The sequence below is a fragment of the Acyrthosiphon pisum genome, chromosome X, assembly GCF_005508785.2.
Source record: "Acyrthosiphon pisum isolate AL4f chromosome X, pea_aphid_22Mar2018_4r6ur, whole genome shotgun sequence".
Classification (NCBI taxonomy): Eukaryota; Metazoa; Arthropoda; class Insecta; order Hemiptera; family Aphididae; genus Acyrthosiphon; species Acyrthosiphon pisum.
The window spans coordinates 78,838,417-78,861,752 of NC_042493.1; the positions used below are offsets into that span (position 1 = coordinate 78,838,417).

Below are 23,336 nucleotides of genomic sequence, written 5' to 3' on the forward strand. Positions count from 1 at the left end.
GAAGAACTTTTGGTTTTAACGGAAATTTTTATATTTTTGTTTTCTTACGTTACATTTGATTTCAAGAAAAATAAATTGCTAGTGTTAACTCAGAACAACTTTGTGAATTTTTAGATGTGCTAATCATTAAAAATCATTCATTACGAAAAAAGATAATGCAGTTTTAAGTTGAAAATAGTTTAAAATGGCTCTCCTGAACAATTTGATATTTTGAGATAGCACCTTTTGGTTCTGTGCCCACGTGATGTAGATGCGATGATGGATTTATAAACGGCTTTGAGGCATATTAATATTATCTTTAGGGTCACCAAAACAATTATATTAAGTTGTTTTTTGTTCTTTTAAATAGTTTTGGAAAATTCAACTGATATTTCAGAAAAAACATGTTTCCCGTTGTATAACATTCACAAATTGTTCATCAGATACAGAAGCATGTATGCATCATTGCCTATCTTTAGCGATTGATTTTCAGTATTTTGAAAATAATATTTTATAGCAGAATAAAATTCATTAAAATATTCTTGAGTTGTACCTTGTTTCTCATCACCATCTTCATTAAGTCAGTTCGTTTGGTTTAATTTTATATCAGAAACTTTTTTATAATTGTGTTCCTCTTCATTCTCACTTTGAGACAACATTTCATGGGATTTTTCATCCTCCAATAACACAGAATGTGATCTTTTTTGAACATTTTTAACTAGCAATATTTTTATTTTTGTAGGTTTTGATAGTATTTCATATTATTTTTAAAACAATAAGACTCTAAGCTAAGTAATAATAGCTAATAATATTAATAATGTTTTTAAATTATGTGATGTTCAAGGTGAACCGTTGAATTGTTTGCCGTTTAGGGCGTGGGCGCCTGGTCATCCAAAAACTAGTAGTTCGAGAAAAGAGTGTGTAGTTCTAGCAGGCAACAGGTACTGGGAAACAGAGGACTGTTCGAAGAGGTTGCCTTTCATTTGCGAACTCGTGCCGGATGGTCCGCTGAGCCCTGTGGAACGATATTGTGCACCGATAAACAACACCAGTAAGAATTGACAGCAATTTATGGGTACTGTCCAACATATCAGTGGCGTACTCACTAGGGGTTTTTTGTGTTCAACCCGTCCTCCTCCCCTTGGTGTCTATACATAATTATTTTGTTCAACCTTTCCTATTGAATTATTGAAAATATCTGTGTACGCCACTGCAGTACTTCCTAAAGCTAATATTAATTGTTATATATATGTAGGTAGGTAGGTACTATTATTATTATAGGAAGGTGCGGCATATAGGGTGCCTAAAAACGTGAAACAGTAAGCATTTAATGCTTATCTAGAGTGGAAAAGTAATTCTGTGGATTGTGGAATATTATACAACCACAGTTCCGTGTTTACATACCTTTATCGAATGGTTGCTAATAGTTTAGAGAAATTATATTATCAGTGAGTAGTTTTTTGGATCTCAAATATTTATAAAAATATTTTGGTTTTGGTAAAGGTACTACTTTCGTTTTCTTTATATTTTTGGTACAATTAATGAGGTTCTATGTAGCTTGATTCACAGCTACCTACGCAATTTAATGTACCGTGTACTAAAATTAAGGTCAGCCCAACTCTGAGCCAGAAGATCGTGGTTAGTGAATGATACCGTAAGCTGGGGTAACTTTTTACTCTTTTTCATGTTTTTTTAAAAACTGATAACTGCATTTCAATGGTTGGACAAAAATTAAGTAGGTACGCTAGAGTTGTTTAAAATATTTAATTTTTTTTAACTTAATAAAAAGTTTTAAAAAGTGTGTATTAACTTTAACTTTACCCACTTAACTGACTTAAAAAAAAATCATTAATTTGTTCAGCCTTGGTAATAACTTATAATCAGGGCTGTGAATCTAATGCCCTAAAAACCTTAAAAAATGCATTAAAAATGTCAAAAAAAAATGCAAAAAAATATGCACTGAAAATGCAAAAAAAAAAGGAATATAAAATGCCAAAAATTATAGTATAAAATTCATTTAATATGGTTTTCAATTTAGTTTTTACATTTATATTAATATTAGGTACAGGATATTAAACATTAGTACAAAAAAGTGTTTATTTATAAAAAAAAAATTATAAAAATGTTGATTGAATTTGAATTTACATTTGCATTAAGTTAATGCTATTCACCTTTTTAAAAAATTTTTTTTGTATTTATTTTATTAAAATAATAAAACAAACTTAAAGATATTTATTTCTATAGCGTCTTCCTGGTTATCTAGTTATCTAGCAATTGCCTTATTTTATCGAATCGTTATCTTTACCTAACCCGTATATAGCTTGTGACTTGTGTAAAATATTATTTAATAAAATATAAATCTGACATAATATATACAGCCTGTGTAAAATAAAAAAAAAATGTTTTCAAACAAGTCAATTGACGGAATTTGATTAAAAATACTAGAAAATGAACTAAATAAGCAAAATATGACCTAAAAATGCGAAAAAATGACCTAAAAAATTTAAAACGTCAAAAAATGCAAAAATATGAAAAATAAAAGTTTCATAAATTGATTTGTAGTTACATAATTCAAATTATGTACTTACAAAGCTATGTTTTATAATCACCAAAAAAGAATACACTTTCCTATAAATTCACAGCCCTACTTATAATCAATACTTACGTTTGAAATCTGATGTTGAAAATAATAAAACACAATTTTGACCCCAAGTTGGCCTGTTTGATGGTACCTAAATATTTCTTTAAGTGTACTCTTATAAGTTATAGTCAACACACTAAGTAATAGCTTTACATTTACATAAATATGTGCTTAGTAAGAAGCCACTTTCTGTATCAAATTTCACGGTTTCAAACAGATCCTTGCAACAGAACCCTACAGTGAGCAAGATCACCAATCAAATAGCAATTCTGTTGCAACTTAAGAGTTACACTGCCCATGTGTAAACAATGTATAGAATTTTCCCGTTATTTACAAAATTAAATAATATTATTTAGGCAAACGATTTTACTTGTGATTAATAATCACCTAACCCACGGTGGAGCTGTTATTCACACTGTTTACACAGAATAAGGTAACAGTAGGTGTAATAGCTCATTAACACTAGGTACCTGGGTAATGGCATATTATGCCAGTCACTCACACATATTATATTGTTCACTACTCGCGTGTCAATCCATCCACAAAATAATTTGTTTCTTCAATAAACATTTGGAGCATTCGTGAGAACATTTTCTACACAACACAAAATATTAGCAAAAACTACTTAAGTTATGATTTATAAATTATAAATAAAATTTGTTGACATTAGCGCATTCTTAGCTGTCATTGAGAATAATTGGAACTTCTTTTATAAACTAATAAAATTCAGTTTCCAAAAATACAAATAATAAATTTTAATATTTAATGTACACATTTGTTATTTATCGCTTAACAATATTAGAGTCATAAATGATTAGTGACTACTTTCAAATGCATATAATATGTAAAATATTTAAAAACAAAATTATAAATAATCATTTTTTTTTTTAGAACGTAGAAAAAATTGTATTTTACGTAACCACAATCAATTTGAACAAATAGAGCAAACAAAACAACAATGCAATGGTAATATCAACACAAACAAATCTGAAGCCATTAATGACAACAATTAAGTTTTGATAGACAATATTACACAAAAATGTTATGTAACATTGTACAGGGATGAAGTATCAAACTAAAATTAAACTTGCAAGAATTAATAACAACATATTTATTAATGTATACATCCTAAAATACTATTAATATAAAATTAATTAATTGCTTTTGGTAAAATAAACATACTCTAAAAGTAATATAAAATTTTGTTATTTTGGTCTTCCATTTTTTCCAATAATAATAGTTATCAAAATTGGTACAATTTATCAATTTGAACTTTATATTTATCATATATTTCTCTTCGTTTGATTTTGAAAGCAGCTGTCACTAGATTATTGTCTGGTGTCCATACATCATTACATATTATAATTGCTGTAGGTATTTCAAACCTTTCAAGTTTATCTGAAATCAATTACACCCATACAAAATTATTACAACATTATTTAAAGACCAAAACCATCAATATTAACATACTTTTTCTACCATGGGCAGTCAACTCATCAACAACTGCTTTCTCCAACTCCTTATTTGAAAACAACTCTTCAATACTAATTTCATTTACATTTTCAATATTCAATTTTTTAGCCATATCTATCAAGTGATGTCTGTTCGGAACAACCAATGCAATTGTATACATATGAAATGGATTTCCATAAATACATATATTATCAACAACTGGGCAGGTTTTGAGTTGTGATTCAACCTTACCAAGAGACACATACTCGCCACCTTGCAATTTTACTAAATCTTTTTTACGATCTGTAACATATGTACATATTATATAAAGTTGTAGGGTTATTTTAAGAGACAGTTCAACAATAATACTTGCCAATTATTTTAATGGCACCATCGGCTTCCAACTGACCAATGTCACCAGTTTTAAACCACCACTTGCCATCTTTTTCAAAAAATTCTTCTTTAGTTTTTTCAGGATTTTTATAATACCCAGGTGATATGTTGTCTCCACCTAAGAAAAATATTAACCGTTAAACATATTCAATTCTAAGTTGTATTACAAATTGAATAACTGACCTATAATAAGCTCGCCTCTTGGATATGGTTTATCTGTTATCCTATAGCTACCTTCTTCCCAACTGACTAACATGAAATCATTAACCGTTAGTGGAGCTCCTACTCGACCCGTTGACATATCATCTCCTATTATAATTATTTTTTAATCTGAATATTTTAAAACTGTTTTGTTTTAACAAAATTAATATTATTGTACTAACGGCTCATTGCAGATCCACATGAACTAGTCTCAGTTAGTCCATAACCTTGTTGAACGTTTTCACATAGGCAAATTTTGATAAGAGTATGAGTTTCTGGTGACAGAGGAGCTCCCCCACACAGAATGAAACGTATACGACCTCCCAATAATGCGCTTGTTTTTTTAAATACTAACCTGAAATAAGAATAAGAAGTTAATATAAAGCGCATTCAAAGGTCCAAATAAAAATAATTATGTAACACATTTAATTTTACAAATTAATTAGTGGAGTTTGAAATCCACGTTCCATCCATTTTCTTTTATATTCAAATGCAAATTTGAATAATGTTTTTTGTAATGTCGTCCCACTAGAAACTTTTTCATTAATGCCTTTGTAGATACGATCTAATATGAGCTATATAAACATATTAACATACAAATAATTATTTTAAAATTGCAAAACCTGTTTTGAAAATTAAAATGCATACAGGAACTGCAGTCATGAGGGTTGGTCTTAATACAGCTGCATCACCTTTTGTTCCACGTTTGATTTTACTAGATGTATCAATCATAGTTAATGGTGTGGAATATCCAATTCTAATTCCGCATAATAAACAAGCAAGTTCTGTAATAAATAAATAAATAAAAAAAATACATAATTAAGTAAATGAGAGTACATGGTCTAAAAATACAATTGATAAATAGTGAATTCATTAAAATTATGATGAAAATTTTGTACCTGATATTTTACAAAAAAAAAAATAAACAGATTTTAATTTATAAAAACCAGTTGTAAATAATTTATAATCAACAGACAATATTATACTTTATACCAATGCAACTTTTATGTCGGATTGCATGAAAAATGAATGCATTTAAATGATATTTAGTAGACTATCGTGTCACCTTAAATCATAATAAATTCATTAAATGTTCAGTGATTATTCATGCAACCCAGCATTAGAGTTACATAAATACATATATACAAAAAAATGCTAATAAATTAATTTTAATCACCTCCAAGCAATTCAAAAACATGTGCCAATGGTAAATATCCCATAAATACGTCTCTCTTGTAATCTATACTAATAGCATCAGTAAAAGCTTTGAGCGTTGATATAAGATTAGTGTGTGATAGATTAACACCTTTAGGCGTGCCTGTTGATCCACTAGTGTACATAACAATTGCTATATCATTCTTTATTGGTAAATGGTTTTCTAAAATACAAATTTAAAAATTATTTTTTTTTTTTTTTTATTAAAAATTAAAATATTATATTAAAAATTTAACCTGTAACTGTGTATTCTGACCCCCTTTTCAAAACAGATTTAAATGATATTATTTCAACTCCGTCTTTATAGCCACTGGTGTTTGTCTTTGCTAATTGATCTTCCATGTAGATTAAAGTTTTAACTCGAGGAGTGAGTTGTAAAATTTTTTTAAATTTTGGTAACAGATCATGTGAAGTAATAACAATAGTGACCTCAGTTTCGTTTATACCATGTGCTATTGCATCTTCTCCAAGGGTCGCGTATAATGTTACAACTATGATAATTATAAATATATTATTATTCTAATCATATAAAATGTATAAATAATTAATTATAGAAAACAAAAAATAGTCTTACAATAGATTATTTGATTATTTATAATAACATGTATACTTAAATTATAACTAGTATTAAAAAGAAATTTTGTGTACTAAAATGCTTACTCACCGGGTATATTTTGTTTGAAACAACCTTGAACAGATATCATCCATTCAGCCCTTGTTTCAGCAAATATTGCTATATTTTCTTTAGGCTTTTGACCTAAAGATACTAAAGCATTTCCAAAATTATCAGATGCCTTGTCCACTTCTGTAAATGTCATCCATCTATAATCTCCCATGACATACTAAAAAAAAATTTTAATCTTTTTTAAATCTCATAATAACATAATTAATTATTTTAACTTTATTTGAACAAAAATGTTTTATATAAGTTTTGTAATTAAATAAATACTATTTGAAAATTTGATTCTGATAATTTTGTTGCAATTACAAAAGTCAACAAAATATTACAAAACAAAAACATTAAAAAAAACTTAGTTTTTATTTCTGCTTATTGTGGTTTTTAGTTCCATATTAAAATTAAAAATATCCAATACCATTGTAAATCATATATAAGCAATTATTAATTGGAGCTAGTGTTATGCTACATGTGATATATATGAATACTTATTAGTTTAAACAAAATTATTGTCTCTAAGGTAATATATGCAATCAAAGATACAATTTTAAATAAATACTAACAGTTAACATCCAAAAAATACTTAGTTATTAACATATTCCATGCTGATGTGTCATTCAAAATTGGATTATCATAATTCATAATATAATATAAGTTGATACTTACTTTTTTGAAAATTCTTCCATTTCGCTGCACTTCGTCTTCTTCAGCAAGTACATCTCTAGTTCCAAGGCAATATGAATCAGCATATTTATTTACAGCATACTGAAATACTTTTTGTAGTGTATCTATCTTATCTTTGACTAAAGTAAGATGATTCGATGTGGGTTTACTTAAGGTTTTAATGATAATTGTGTTATCATCAAATTTGGTAATATCAGACTGAAAAAAATATAAAAAATTTTAGTAATATTCTAAAAGACTAATATGATCACTAAATTGATTTAGCTGTGATTATTTATCAGGTTAAACATATATACACTGCTAAACATTTAAATATCATAATAATTATTATGTAGGTATTTAATTAAAGAAATATGATGATTTTTATTTTTCAGAGAGTTTAAATGGTATTTAGTTGTAATATAAATCTCCAAGTTAAAACTCATAAAAACATGACATTATAGGTAATAATAATAAAAACTAGAAAGGGCATGAGTTTTAAATAGTTACAAATAGGTATAAGTAAATAAGTAAATTACATGTAACAATAATTAAGATACCTATATGATAAATTATGTTATATTATAAATTATATATTTTAATAGATAATCATACTTTTATTTGCTTGGACTTTTGCTTCTTATTCCATGGCTGTTGTAATATTAAATACACAGGATATGTTATGACATCATATATAAAGGATATTGTCTTGAAAGCTGACAATAAATAAGCATTTTCCATACTGAAAAAAATAATAATTCAATAAAATAAACTATTAAAGGGCTTAAGAGACTAAAAACTTTTTTTTATACCTGTAATTATTAATTGTTATTATTTTATGATTATAAATTATTAACAACTTAACAAAGTAAAATAGTTATAATGTTTAATAGTAAGGTAGCCTATGAATTTTTTATATATACCTAATGTATACTTTTATTCACTTTAACCTTCATATTAATATGAAAGTCCAAATATAAATATGATTAGCTACCTAACGAATTACATTTATTTTGAAGTAGGAATGCTTTAATTATGTATCAAAGTCTATTTTATATTGAGCATTATTTATTCATCTTCTATGAAGATATATTTTTTTTTATTGTGTGCCTGTTGATATTTTGTATTTCAAAATAATTATTTTCCAAAGTATTTCCTAATTTAATATTTATGTTCATAAAAAACAATTCTTGTTTCAAATGTATTTGATACATAGGTAGGTACATTATGTATAGGTGATACACTATAAAATATAATAATTTGTCAATTGTTATTAGAAAGAAATAACAATTACATTTAATATTTACTTTGAAGATAGAACACACAATGTTGACCATAAATACATTTAAAATCATTTAAGTACATGACATTAACTGATAAATAAAAATGGAATGGAATTATAATATAATATATTGTAGCTATTTATATTTTAGATAAAGAATAGTTAGGTGCTTCACAAAGTGCAAAGGAACTAAACTGATAAATATTTAGTATTTACAAATCAATAATATTAATTACTACCTACCTAATGTAAAAAAAAAGTAATTACTTTCCTATCATTATGTATAGTGTTGGTATTTGCACAATTTGGTGTTTTAAAAATAACACTAGAACCTATCATATAGCTAATTTGTTTTTAACAAATATAATAATTAGACTATGATACAATTCATATTTATTTTTGAAACTGACATTGAACATTGAGCATAGGTATGTATAATTATTAAATGACGAATAAACAATGGTACCCAGAGGCGTGCTGAATAGTAATTTTTTGAGGCAATTGCCTCAGGGAAAATTCAGGTGGGTGGGTGGGTGTATTAGTATAGATGTGCAACTTATACCTAAAAAAACTTAATAATATTTATTATTTTGAATAATAAAAAAAAATAGTGAAAAAACTGTTGGTGGTGGGGAGGGGGATAAAATTGTATAGTTTGCCTTAGGTCTGCTTGTCAGTTTGGCACGCCACTGATGGTACCTAGTGCCTATTACAGGTACCAATATTTCTGTGAATATTTCCATGGGCATTCATAGCTATTAAATTATTGGATAAGTTATATTGAAGGGAATGGTTGGTTCAACATAATTTACTAAGAGTATAAGACATGAATATCACAATGACAAGAATGAGCCTATTTTTCAAGCTTATCTTGTCAACGTAGAAGTGTAAATTGTAAATTGTCACTTTCTTATTTTTGAAAAACAAATTAAACACTAAAATATTAACATGCTCTAACCATTAAAATGATTCTCAAATAGAAAATTTTAAATACTTTAGAAAGATGGAAAGTTATTGATGAAATTGTACCTAGTAGATAAAAATGCTGATTATTACAGGGCTACATGAGCAATAAAGTTACGCAATCGTAGTCACAAATGTAGCGGTGTTCACCGTTTATAATATTTTCAAGATGTGACATAGGTATCTAATAATAATGACATGTACTGTTCGGTTTACTCACTTGTACGGTGTATGCACACGGAGACGGATAACAACGATTGGGCACCAATGTGTATAATATTATTAGGTATGGACCTTATGGTTAATATAATATAGCGACTAGAGACCATACATGATTAGTGAAGTGAAAGTGGAGGTTATAGTACGGTACACCAATGTCCGCACAAAAGTAAGTGAATGAACAATAACGAAGGAGACGTGTGCTCCAATCGTCGACGTCGCGATACTATTCCGACGATGTCGAATCTTCAGGTACGTACAACAGCGGAAAACGGTGAAATGACAAGTGAAAATAATAATAATATTGTTATTAATGAAAAAAAACAGCTCGACTGGTATCACGGATCGACTTGGTGATAATGATTTTCAAACAAACGTCCTGCACACTATCAATTACTCGCGTACTCAACCGAACACGCACGCACGCATGGCAGAGGGATTGACGAATAATAATAATTATAATATTATAGTACAAAATATTATCATACCACGTCATTCGTGGCTCCGGAGTAGTGGTAGCTCGCCTTTAGGTATATAGTAATATAGTAGACAAGAATAATGAAATTATCATCATCATACAGTCACAGATATAATATTATTATAGTGTTATAATGTATAAGCTTATAATTATGGCCGTCGACTGCGTCTAAGTCCAGGAAATAGGTAGTAATGGTAATAATTATTATTATTATTGTCGCAGTGCGTTGTGGAATAAATTATTAAATCGTATATTATATTATTATTATATCTATAGCGTAGAATCCACACTGTAGATAACGGCAGAGACGCGACCTCGTGACCGACAATGAATAATATATATATTATTATTATTACTATCATCAATACTTGACGGTACCTAATAATATTATTTTTACAATATTATGTAATAGGTAATTAATAACCGGACAGTGTTGGTGATGCGTGCTACCGGCGATTGATGACTACAAACTTCAATATTATAGACTTAAAGACTTCTTAGTTCTCATACTGTATAAACAACATACTACACTAATACACATCTACACGTCATAGTTCCGACATAGTATGTGTTGAAGACGAGGGGCCAGAGAGTTATAAATTATATAAACCTATACTTAATACTCGTGTCCTATTTAGCTATCGGGGAGAGGGTCAAAAAATATTTATAAATATTTTACTTACCGCCACATGACTGCTATATATAGTTACTGTTGTAGAGTATAACAATGTTATAATATTTAATGTACTGTTTTCTATGATTTTGTTTTGTCAGACCACAAAATATTATTCGCAAGAGTGTGCAGACCGCGGTAATATTATATTGAATCGACGACAGTAACAATAATATTGTACAATGTATCTATACATAAATTAGGTATATTAAGACGAAAGCCGCACGTGACTATATTATGTAATATATTATATTTTCCCGAGCTAGGTCACCATGTACATACATATTGTATAGGTAGCTCTTTTTGCTGTGAAATTATTTTTATTTTATTTTTACATTAAATAGGTGGATATGATATTATTGTATACTGTAGATAGGTACCTACATATATACCCTCGATATAGGTTAGGTATTTATATTCGCGGTGTGAATAACAATAAAACCTCTAAAATAGATGTTCATTGTTGCCTTGTTATAAGAATACCGAAGAATTATATGATTTTATAATATTTATTAACGCTGGCAGAATAAATACCTACCTATGTTATAAAACAATACTTTTAATAAACCAAGCGCGATACTTCTCTGTCGGTCGGCGAGTTGGTGCAGCTCAAGTCAAGCGATACAATGCAATATTATTATTTATTTGTATTATTATTATTGTTACTGTCGTGCGACTACTATTATGCAGTTACGATTATTACTGATGTATTAAAATATAAAAATATTATATAATACGGGATCGTAGGTAGAGGTAGGTACTATACTGCTGACTATGACGATGTACCAACGGCGATGACCGCCCGCCGCCGTTTCGATCGATTTCCTCGACGACATGACCGCGGCCCTCGACAATTTATAGTGCGGGCGCGGATCATACACGGTTGGTACGCAACACGAGTCATAGAGAGCACTGCCCCAATAGAGCACTGGCAACTTACAGAGGGTCAATACTTGGCCACTTGAGTAACGCAGTTAACATTTGTTTTCATATAGAAGTAATAGCAGAAGTAGAATATTGTTTATACAATATAATATTGTGTCTGAAATCTGTATGACTGTAGATAGTAATATAGTGTACAGGGGCGGATTCAGGGGAGATTTGGAAGGTCAGCTGACCCCCAGTTTCTTTCCCAGTTAAATGTGGCCCCTCGAAATGGCAAACTACATAAACATTTTTTTATTTGAAAAAATTATGTACTGTGGCGTATTCACGTGCCCCCTTGTAAATTTTTTATCGACAATATTTTTATGTAACTAAGAGTATCATATAAATGAAAAATTCAGTTGATAGGAATAATACTACCAACTATTAATTATTATTTATTATTTATTATAATCATTATTGCTTAAAAACGATAGTGTGTATGTATTAATAGTATTATTGATTAAAATTAAAATTATACAATTTATATGCGGTGCCAACCCCCCCCCCATCAAAATATCGAAGATCTGCCCCTGATTATGTACAATGATCAACAATAAAATAATATTAAATAATAATAATTTATAAAATGTATACAGGCTCAAGAATGTTTCTATACAATTACAAATTTACAAATATAATTATATAAATGTATAAGTATATTATGATGTAGGGGTACCTATATAATACAGCCATGAAGACTAAGTATTGAAGTAAAGTGTACACAATTTTATTTTAATTAATATTTACAAAATTAAATTAATTCTTCTTTGAGTTTTTGCAAAATTATTTAAGACTGTTTCCACATCAATATTTATGTATTTTTCTATACTAAGTAAGCCCAAACTACTAAAACAAAATTGATAACTATTGTCTACAGAGCAAAGGTGGGCATTAACTAGTTAGTTTATTTTCTAATCAACTTATGAACTTAACTAGTTTAATTTACAGTTGAAATAACTTAGCTTTTCTCAGTTGATTTTAAAAAAATCCATCAAGTTAAAAACTTTTAGAAATTTTTTGTTTATACGTGAGTATTAATATATCAGTAAGAAAAGTTTGGCCCCTGAGCCCCTGAGCCTCAAAATGTCTTAATGCGGGCTTAGTTATATGCTGAGTGTGAGAAATGGCAGTGTGGCTGAAAAACGTATATGCTGACTAAGGGTTTCTCGCACGCATCTTGGTAATGACCGACTGGGACTACAGGCAGTCGATGGGTGACCGAAGAGGACTCCACAGTCCACAGACAACCGGCTCAATTGACAGTGGATATCTGCAGAGCATAGCACACGGATACACGGCCCGATCGGTAACCCTCATATTATAAGTACATAATCAGATTTGTAATAATAATAAAATAATACAAAATAAATATAATATATTAGGTATACGTACGTTGAGTAGGTACTTTACTTACATAAGGTACCTAACCCTGAATTCTGATAACTAACAATAATATCACACTCCGCGGATGTCGAGTCCCCGAGACCTTGTAAATATAAATATAATGCACACAGGTATCTACCGTGGTGAGTGAGTGACAGGCGGAAAAGAGGATATTACAATATAAGCTTCGCTTGTTTATTTCCCTTTAAAGCTTCTAAAATTTGTTTTTAGAAAAGTAGGAGTTTTCGTCAAGCAATTTCATAATATTCTAAATTTGATGCTATACTATAAGATAAACTTAAAGACAAAAAAATAGGTATATATAATTACAGCAATTTAGTTTATCCCCTTGTTTATAAATATGTTTTACTTACCATACATTTTTTGAACATAGATGGATATGCACCTGTTGGCAGTGATAAATCAAATAAAATCATTATATGACTTACGATCCCTAGGAGTAAGTTTAAAACTAATGGATAGCCATCAAAAAGAATCTCGTGTTCTATATTCACTACAAGGAAATATAGAAAATAAAATAAGAGAGCTAGGATTGCAGTACTGTACTTTCGATTAGGTAAAACTTTATATTATTACAACATGTCAGCATATATTATTTTATAAAAATTTAAAATGTTATGAATAAAATTGTTCATTGTAATTTATTATAAACTAAGGAAAATAATTTCAATTCTTCTCTTTAAAGAGCCATGGACGTAATTTGTATATTATACAGTAACAATATGTCAATTATTACACAAATCATTTTAAATTATATCTGTAGGATTTTCCCACTATGTTAGGAGGTATGAAAAAATAGATATTTTCAAATTAAAAATAGTATAAATAATTAACAAATCTTTAATAGCTTAATGCAATGTTTATTACACAATTATAGAAAACTACTTACGCTTACCTACTTACTTATTCATAAATCTTAAAAATTAATTTGAATCATAATGTTATGTAAAATCAATATTTAATGATGATCAACATAAAATTTCATACAATGGTTGTGGAGAATCATAGAGTGACGATCCACCTGAAAAAGTTTTAAATTAATCATTATTAATATTATTAAATTACCTGTACAATTATTTGTTTTCAGTCATTAATCACTATTAATGATAACAGCGGTCACAAATTATTTTTTTTCGTTTATTTAAATGGTTGATTTTGGTTACATAATATAATTAGGTACCTATATCAGCTGTTCTATAAAAACAAAATGTGTCACTGGTAACGCCGTTGAGACAGCCAATTGTATATAAAACTATCATTATATGGACTACCCATTGTCCTTAGAATATAAAGTTTATAACCTCAGACACTATTATTAGATCAAATTTTGATTTATATGCACCTACATTAAAAAAAAAATCATCGGGTTGATAATTTTCAGTAAAAAAAAAAAATAAGTTCCTGTTGGTACCTAAACAAAATTCAAAAAAATCAGAATTTGAATAAATGTATTACTAAGGAAAAATGAGATTAAAGATGCTCGGTTAATATATATGTATAACAACAGATAAATTTGAATATAATTATATCAATTATGGAGAGCTGGTACCGATTAATTACCATTTTAAAAAGTTTTTAATTCAATTTAAATCTAGATTACAATAGTACCTACAGGCTACAGCCGTATAGGTATATGTATGTAATTTAAATGTTTTCTATGATTACCTGTGTAATGAGGTGCTGAGAACACTGGACAAAATAGTTCTGGATGAATTGGTAAATCAACATTAGTAGCTGAAAATTAATCAATAAGTAATCTTTAGTAAATAAATAAAATGATTAATGAACTTGCAGATATTGTTAAAAATATAATTAGGTAATATTTTTTAGAATTATAGATGAGTTCCAATAGAATAGTATATATAGAATATAGTTAATATGGAATAATTGGATTTAAATAATAATCCTATTTTCTGTTATTCGACTTACATAGGTACACAATAATTATGATAAAAAATTACAATTTTAATTGAAATATTAATCTGTTTTTCAGCAATGGTATGACTTTTTCAGTTATTTTATCGAACTCCTAATTACTTTATTGTACATGTACGTATATATCAAATTATGCTCGTGTGGGATACATTATGATATACCAAAATGTATTCCTAAATATTCAATAGGTAGATAAATGATTTCAAATAAAAAAAAACTGATGCATTAAGCTATACATGCATACATTATATATGTACCTATGTGGTTTATGTTAAATATATATATCTTTTAAGTATAATGATTTATATCATTGATTAATTCATAAGACGCAATTATTGGGAATGTGTTTTATATATTTCGAAATAGTTTTGGATCAGACAGTACTCATACCCACACCACACTAATATTAAATATATAGGTAGATTGTCATGAACAATGTTCGTTATTACTTATTAGATATATTTAAATACATTTATGGTGGCATTATAGGTATAGTGTACACATTAAGTATAATATTTATTATATTATATTATCATTGCTTACACGCATATAGTGTAGGGGTCTTTGTATATCTATCTGGCGGCACATGACATAGGTTGTGTGTTGTGATACATGTTTCTGTAAAATAAAAATATTAAAATGTTATGATAACCAGCTGTGATTATAAGGAGTATAATATAATGAACAAAATAATAATTTACAAACGTTGTGCAATGAAAAGGAAAATCTAACAAAGGTTGTACCTATATATATATATAGGTAGTTATTGAAGACGAAGATGATGTTTAATGAGGTACCTACCGATAAAGAGGAATGATAGTAGATATAGAAGAAAATTAATGTGTTTCAACTTTTAATATAATCAATGACATTGGAGCTGATGTCTATAGTTAACATGCATAAACCAGACTTGATAACAATAAATAAATTAAATACTATCAAGTATTAATATTAATGTACACTCGGTGCTCGGCAGAGATAATAGGAAAATAACTCAGAGAAGATACGAAAAGATGCTGTAGCAGAGGGTGCGATTAACAGTGAAGTGATTAATGAAAACGAAAAATAATTTTAACTTAGAATATTATACGAAACACGTACAGCAGGGATAGAGGGAGGGCTGTAGCAGGTATTCAACGACTATGATGTTTTTCGGATATTTTTGCATTTATACCCGAAAAATAGCAATAACATTTGAATCGTACTTAATTTACTAAAAAAAATAAATAATATGATTTTGGTGGTGTTCTTATGAGGAGACTACCTAGGTACTCGAACAGATAAGTCATTTAAAAAGTTAAGCTACTTAAGTTACACAACTAGTTAGGTAGCTTTTTGAAAATAGTATTTTCTAACTTAACGTGTCTATTTTTTTCTCCATAAAATAGAATCATGGGTCTCTTAACATGTTAAAGTGGAGAGCATTTTTAGTTATTGTTTATGTAACCCAGTATATAAGATCGATTAGCATGGCCTCACGGTGTAGCATCTATTTTATTATACTGATGGGCAATATTATTATTATTGTTACCTATATTATAATAGTATTATTACAACTATCAGATGATTGAAATGAGTACCTACTGGCTACTATTTTAGTTCAAACTACTCATTTTTTGTCCAAAAATTAAAACTATAATAGTTATCACTTGTCATATTTTAATAATATCAATTACTCGTGTGGCCATGTTATACATGTATAAAGTAGGCACCTATGAAATTAAAACATCGATTACCTAATCGTTTTCTATAATTAACAGGGATCTAAAGTTGGTATGTTATTGCCTATTGGATAATAGGCCAAATAGTATTAAATGCTACTATATGCTAGGTAAGACGATAACATATTATAGAAAATCACTATATTCAGGATACAATATATTAGATACGCATTTTTTAATTAGTAGGTATACCTATAAGGAGATCTACTGCATATTTAAATTTAGTTTTGATGTAAATTGTAAGTAGAGGTACCAATTTGTTTAGTGTCTATATAAAAAACTTAAAACAGAAAAAATTAATTTTTTTCATGTTAACCTATAGGCTATGATGGCTATGGAACTGTAATTCATACCAAATTATAGACTTACTGCTACTATTATTCGTTCATTTTTAGTAAAATGATTGTTTACCTCCATATTCAACAATTTTTTCGTGTATGATTTTACGAGTTCTGATAATTATATACCTAGTAGGTATAGGCTACAATATCGACCAAGTATCGCGGTGTTTGTATTAATAATTTATCGTTTTCCGTTGCCCATCACTATACAGTATGTCCCAAAAGTCCCGTATCACCCTTAGTATCCCCGTGGAAAATCAATATATTTAAATGCAATTTTTTTACAGTAATAAGTATGGAAATTCTGATTGAATAACATAATATTCGATTTTTTTTTTTCAAAAATTATCAAAATTTTTTTTAGGAAAATAAATTTATTAAATTTTCAAGATAGCCATTTTGTTGATCATATTTTTTAAAACAGTTCAAAAATAAAAAAATATTAAAATTTAATGAAAATCGTTCAAGTTAGGGCTAATTATTATTGTGAATTTCTAAGAATAATAGTTATGTTACCTATGCATACGACATTAGTAAAATATGGTTCACATGTTCATTATTACAATCACGCTGATTTTTCGGCTAAAATTAAAAATAATAATTAGCCCTAACTTGGGTGATTTTCATTAAATTTTAATGTTTTTTTTTTTTTTGAACTGTCTTAAAAAATATGATCAACAAAATGGCTATCTTGAAAATTTAATAAATTTATTTTCCTAAAAAAAATTTTGATAATTTTTGAAAAAAAAAAAAAATCGAATATTATGTTATTCAATCAGAATTTCCATACTTATTACTGTAAAAAGCATTTAAATATATTGATTTTCCACGGAGATACTAAGGGTGATACGGGACTTCTGGGACACACTGTATAGGTAACATAATATTAAATACCAATATATTATTGAAAGGTCGAATTTCTAAACACGTCAATTGACTTTTTTAAATATTGTTCAACATACATAGGTAGGTACATTAATCCTGTTATGTGGTAACAGTATAACACGTAATAATATATAGTATGAAATGTATTGTATACCGAGGTATCCCTCTGAAGTTAACTTTTTAACAGTTCGACTGACAGACAGGATTCATAAGAAAAAACGGTTTTTGATAAAAATTTTATCTACTCCTCTATGCCACCCAGCTCTTCAATAAATAATTATAGTTGGTGTGTATTATTATGGCCCCCAAACGACATGGCGACTACTACAACGACTTCGAAGTTGAGTATATATTATAGGCGTATCGCTGCTGCGGCTATTCGCCGTCGTACCGCGGACTTTGTCGGTGCTCTGCTGCGGCCACGGGTTTCGGGCGGCCGCGGCGTTGGCGTTTTCCGGTTTGGTCGCCCCATAACAGTTGAAGAACACCACGAACATGATGACGAACACCATGGCGATGGCCACCACGGTCATGGCAAATATCCACACGAGCTTCATCACCAGCTCGTCGTACTTCAAAGCCGTCGCCTCCAACGGGGTCCACGTCGCCTCGGCCGCCGTCGCCGGTTTCCCCGCTGTGCCTCTTTCGACATTCGTCCCGTTCGTCTCGTCCAACACCGTAGGTTCCCACGTGGCCGTCTGGAGTCGTATGGTAGTACTCAGCATCCGGAATCGCGCCGAGCTCGAACGATCCGCCACCACCTCGTCTGTCTTGCGTTCGGATGTGCAGTTGCGGCCGTCGTCGGCTTTGCGTTCGGCGCCGTTGCGGTCGTCGTCAGTTTTGCGTACGGTGCCGTTGCGGCCGTCGTCAGTTTTGCGTACGGTGTCGTTGCTGCCACCGCCGCCTCCTACAGCGACTGTCTGCCGGGCGGGCAGCCGACCGGTGCCGCCGCCGCAGAAAATCGACAATCCGCTGCCGGCCGTCTTGCAGCATCCCGTGCGGTGGTCGCAGTCCGGGCACGTCTTGTCGCAGACGTTCGCACAGTTCAAGCCCCAACGCCCGATGTCACACTCTGAAACATTCAGAATCCATGTGTATTAAACGTTTTAAGTGTACCATCTTGTACAGTGGTGGTTCATCCCATATTATAGATGGATCCGTTTGCAAAAAAAAAAACTCCATTAGATAATTCCTTTTAATTCTCAATCATATAATAGTATGATATAGATAACTATTACTATAGTTTAAGTAAGTTTCTATAGTTCTATTCTAAAATAATATACCTAATCTTATACTTATCCTATACGTTCGGTCGCCGATCATCGTAAACTGTTATTTATTTTGTGGTACCTAAGTAAAAGGTATTACGCAGAATATTTGTTTTATATTACAATATACTCACTTATTACTTGTCTTTAATCTATATGAATGTACCCCCTATAGTATCATAATTTATTATTTTTTTTCAATATTTGGTAATAATCTTAAATCATAGTACCTATATCTAAGGTAATAAGGACCCCGACGCCTTGTTACTTGTACACATACATGCATATTGCATACATACATATATACATACATATACAAATAAGGTTTATGCACAATACTGAATACAGTGAACACGTATAAGGCGGAATCGCATTATACCAATTAAAATAATAATTTAAGAACTTAATATACATAATATACATAATAGTATATTGTTGACAACTATATTAATTATGATATTTTATTAATGTTATTGATTTTAACTCACTGATAACGCACAGTTTATTATAAATTAAAAATAAATTATTGTTTCAAATTCTAATTAAACTGTACAAAACATGCAGTGGTGAGTGAAAAAAAAATATAATAATAGATACATAATATCGTCTATATCAATTACCTACGAGGCTACAACTGTAGTTACCTACTATATATTATATCATTATAAAATATAAGTATTTAAAAAAATATTTAAAAAGTATAAATTACATTTATAAGTAAAAGAGTATATTTTTAGAGTATATCACGCGAATAGGATTAACATCACATATTTTCTTAAATTAATAATTCATTTGAACTTTAAATAATTTAAATAAACACATTGCGAAATAAGTAAATAGTATGTTATAGGTCTTAGAAAAAGAGTGTGACATTTATAATATCAATAATATAATAACATAATGTATAATAAATATTTATTAATTTATTTATTTGTTTATGAAATATTTGTTCGTACAAAACAATCAATAGTTAAATTCGTATATTTGAAAAAGACCGTGTTCATTATTGTTATGTGTAAAAGAGTAATATGACCACTGGAAATTATCAATATTAAAATAAATAAGTACTAACTTTGTCTACATAAATGACCTATGTATCCGGACTTGCATTTGCATCTGTCAGTACCTGATGCACATTGAATATTTGGACACTGGTCATCGGCACATCTCGGGACACAATTATCGTACAACTGGATTTGATCCTTACAACACCTCTTCACCTTACGGGTTTTAGGTACTGACTAAATACAAAAAATACGGAATTTAATACGGAAATAAAATACAAAAACGTCGTTTACCGGTCACTAACAACGTTCCTGTGTACGGTCCTGAACTCTCGTTTGTTTTCCGGACATCTCGGTGGTATGTCCAAGCACCATTTATACTTGGTAACTTGCACCGGTTCATTGATGCTGACTGTGATTATCTCATCGTAACTTAAAACACATAATATAAATATATTACCCATAACTGAATTTCATGCTGTCAATATTGTACATTATTTACGGAGTGGCACAAACTTTATTTTACTTTAGTGCAAGCTGTGGGTGTTAAGCCTATTTTTTGAAAACACGTACCCACCACCCGTTCTTACTTTTTAAATATGGTCAAAATATGTTCTTACATCGATCACTTTGCTATAAAAACTATAAAAAAAGGCACGGGTCACCACAGCGGCCGTAACTAATTTTATGTCTGACATCCTCGTACCATTTAAAATGTGCCACTATTTTTAAAAATGTACCCACCTTTCAGTGAAATCACAGTCGGCGTTGTAGCACAGGCATGGCCTCAACGGGATCGTCACCCACAGGAACGCAAACAGAATGGCGGTATTCGAATACGATGTCGTTCGATGCATTATTATAATACCTACGTATATATACCTAGAAGCAACTCACCGGGTATCTGATATACTTATACTCAAGTGTGTCATATATATTATATAGGTATTATATACTCGCAAAAGACCGCAGTCAGAGTTCGCGTGGTGTCGAGACGTGAATAGATGATTGAACGATAAAAATTATAAGGACCGTGTATGTTATTGAATTACGTACACGTTTGTATTAATCGATGGAGCGCCGGGAGACTATATACCGGTAGTCGCTAATATTGCATTAATATAACGCGCACGACGACGACTAACAACGTATACGATGGTTGTTGGTATATAGTAGAGCGGATTCAGTTTGCGTTGAAAGGGTCAATTAAGCGGTCTCGTCCGAAGAAGGGGGAACGTTAAACGGTGTATTTAATCTATACGAGTTAGTACGTTATATGACACAAGTGGACTCCTAAATTGAAATCGTCTTTTACACAACAAATTAAATTCATACATTCAAAGTATGAACAAATATAATAGTACCTATAGTGCCCTCCTGGCTCCTACGCCAAAAGGCAGTAAGCAACCCGTAGTTTTTTTGAGAAAAATAACTTTTTCTGAATCATCTTGTTATTTTTATCATATTACCAAAATAAAATAATAAATTAATGATTCTTAAATAATTGTTCCTGTAGAATCCAATAACGCTCATGGATAAACTCTAAGATACCTCTTAACACCTCAAACTACGCATACCTATATGTACTTTTAGCTTAGTAGTGTCAGACATTAATATTATTGTTTACAGAAGGAAAATGTAGTATTAGCACATTTATTAATAGCATAACCATGAAATAATATAATATAATCATGGTCGATGGGCCAAAACACAATCACAGAATTAATAACAACCAGAATATTAACAGCAGCGTCTTCTAAGACCGTGGTTAACGTTAACATCGTATGTTCATAAATTATTATAATCTATGATAATATTGTGATGTTGTGTGATACGGTTAGAAAATTATTATAAATACTAAACGAAAATACCGTGTTTGAGCCAATATTAAGCAAAATTACCAAACACAGTGGTAAGTTACTGCCTTGACGTGTTCAATACTGTTTTTTTTTTGCTCATAGTATCATTCATATAGGTAATCATATATTTGTAAAGACGTATATGTTTAACCACGTTTATTATACAATCTATTGCATTTACGGTTTTTTTGCTAAGGAATCAAAAAAATCGCCTTAAAATAACAAATACTTTGATATAATAAACTATTTTTTCAAATTTTGTCGCTTATTGTTTTTTGGCTTAGGAGGGCAGTATAGTAGTACCTTCATAATACTTACTTTTGTTTACTTACTAGATTTTAAAAGTTATACCTACGTAGGGCTTAGATCCATATTAACATATTATTGTTAGGCTTTAATAGTTACCTATCTATAAATACAATTATTAAAATTATCTATACAAATGTATCACAATACAAAATATATAAACACATGTTCAGTAAATTATAATTTGGCTTAGGTACTTAAGTTAATAAATTTCCATTGATGCTGCAAGAAATAATTTTCATCGGACCATTCATACGAACATAAATACAAGAATACAGGATTATTCAAAAATTTTAGTTAAGTGCCTACAATGTAGGTCCTACATAATATTGTGAAAACATTAAAAATATTTGAAATGATTCTAAAAACCAAACATATTTTATAAGAACTTTGAGAAAAAATTAACAACAAAAAAAAATTTAACTTTACGATTGTAATAGTCTAGTTAGCAGTTATCAGCCAGGTACCTATATAATAATGTACTATGTATATCACATAGATCAAGTTAAAGTACTTAATGTGTACCTATACAAATAATTAATAATATTGAAAATCTTAATCATAAAATAATAAATATTAGGTATTAAGACAATTGTAAAGTCAGATTTTTCAGTGATATTTAAATCAATCCTATATCAGTAGGTATCTTCCTCTTTGACCGGTTTTTTTTTAAAAAAAATTGTCAAAGATAGTTGGTTTTTATATTTCATCAATAGTTAATTTACTGAATAGTCACAAATCACAATATTTAATTAATATTATTTATAATTATATAATTAATCAAAATACCGGGCGATTGTAAACTCCGCCAGAATACCCGTTAGATAAAAAGGTAATGAAAAGGTAAACTC

At 29.5% G+C, this 23,336-nt stretch overlaps 3 protein-coding genes across 5 annotated transcripts in view; 1 reads left to right on the plus strand and 2 right to left on the minus strand.

The window, feature by feature from the left end:
* LOC103310462 (hemolymph lipopolysaccharide-binding protein) overlaps positions 1–3,643 on the plus strand; it is a 5,726-nt gene extending 2,083 nt beyond the window's left edge. Inside the window, exons 2-3 of the mRNA XM_029489732.1 lie at positions 824–1,030; positions 3,512–3,643. Of these exons, the coding sequence (XP_029345592.1) occupies positions 824–1,030; positions 3,512–3,633 (329 nt within the window). The 3' untranslated portion in view covers positions 3,634–3,643. The remainder of the gene's footprint in view (positions 1–823; positions 1,031–3,511) is intronic.
* Positions 3,351–10,975, minus strand: LOC100160080 (long-chain-fatty-acid--CoA ligase 4). Of its 3 annotated transcripts, none has more exons than XM_003247197.4 (13): positions 10,846–10,975; positions 7,836–7,962; positions 7,224–7,439; positions 6,546–6,723; positions 6,118–6,372; positions 5,844–6,044; positions 5,315–5,451; positions 5,102–5,241; positions 4,849–5,021; positions 4,649–4,774; positions 4,446–4,583; positions 4,091–4,375; positions 3,351–4,018 (listed from the first exon to the last, which is right to left on the minus strand). In XM_003247197.4, exons 1-13 carry the CDS (start codon positions 10,851–10,853, stop codon positions 3,864–3,866), a joined length of 2,139 nt encoding a protein of 712 aa, XP_003247245.1. In that variant the 5' UTR covers positions 10,854–10,975; the 3' UTR covers positions 3,351–3,863. The 3 variants fall into 3 exon arrangements, with proteins under 3 accessions (XP_003247245.1, XP_001951102.1, XP_008187047.1); XM_001951067.5 differs by lacking the exon at positions 10,846–10,975 and adding an exon at positions 9,686–10,121 and having other exon boundaries at positions 3,361–4,018; XM_008188825.2 differs by lacking the exon at positions 10,846–10,975 and adding an exon at positions 8,033–8,121 and having other exon boundaries at positions 3,361–4,018.
* A 2,813-nt stretch (positions 10,976–13,788) lies between these two features.
* Positions 13,789–21,753, minus strand: LOC100160757. Its single transcript, XM_001948439.5, has 7 exons — positions 21,065–21,753; positions 20,626–20,752; positions 20,389–20,557; positions 18,440–19,120; positions 15,645–15,719; positions 14,832–14,900; positions 13,789–14,187 (listed from the first exon to the last, which is right to left on the minus strand). The coding sequence occupies exons 1-7, from the start codon at positions 21,175–21,177 to the stop codon at positions 14,135–14,137; spliced, it is 1,287 nt and encodes a 428-aa protein (XP_001948474.2). The 5' UTR covers positions 21,178–21,753; the 3' UTR covers positions 13,789–14,134.
* Between the last annotated feature and the right edge of the window lie 1,583 nt (positions 21,754–23,336).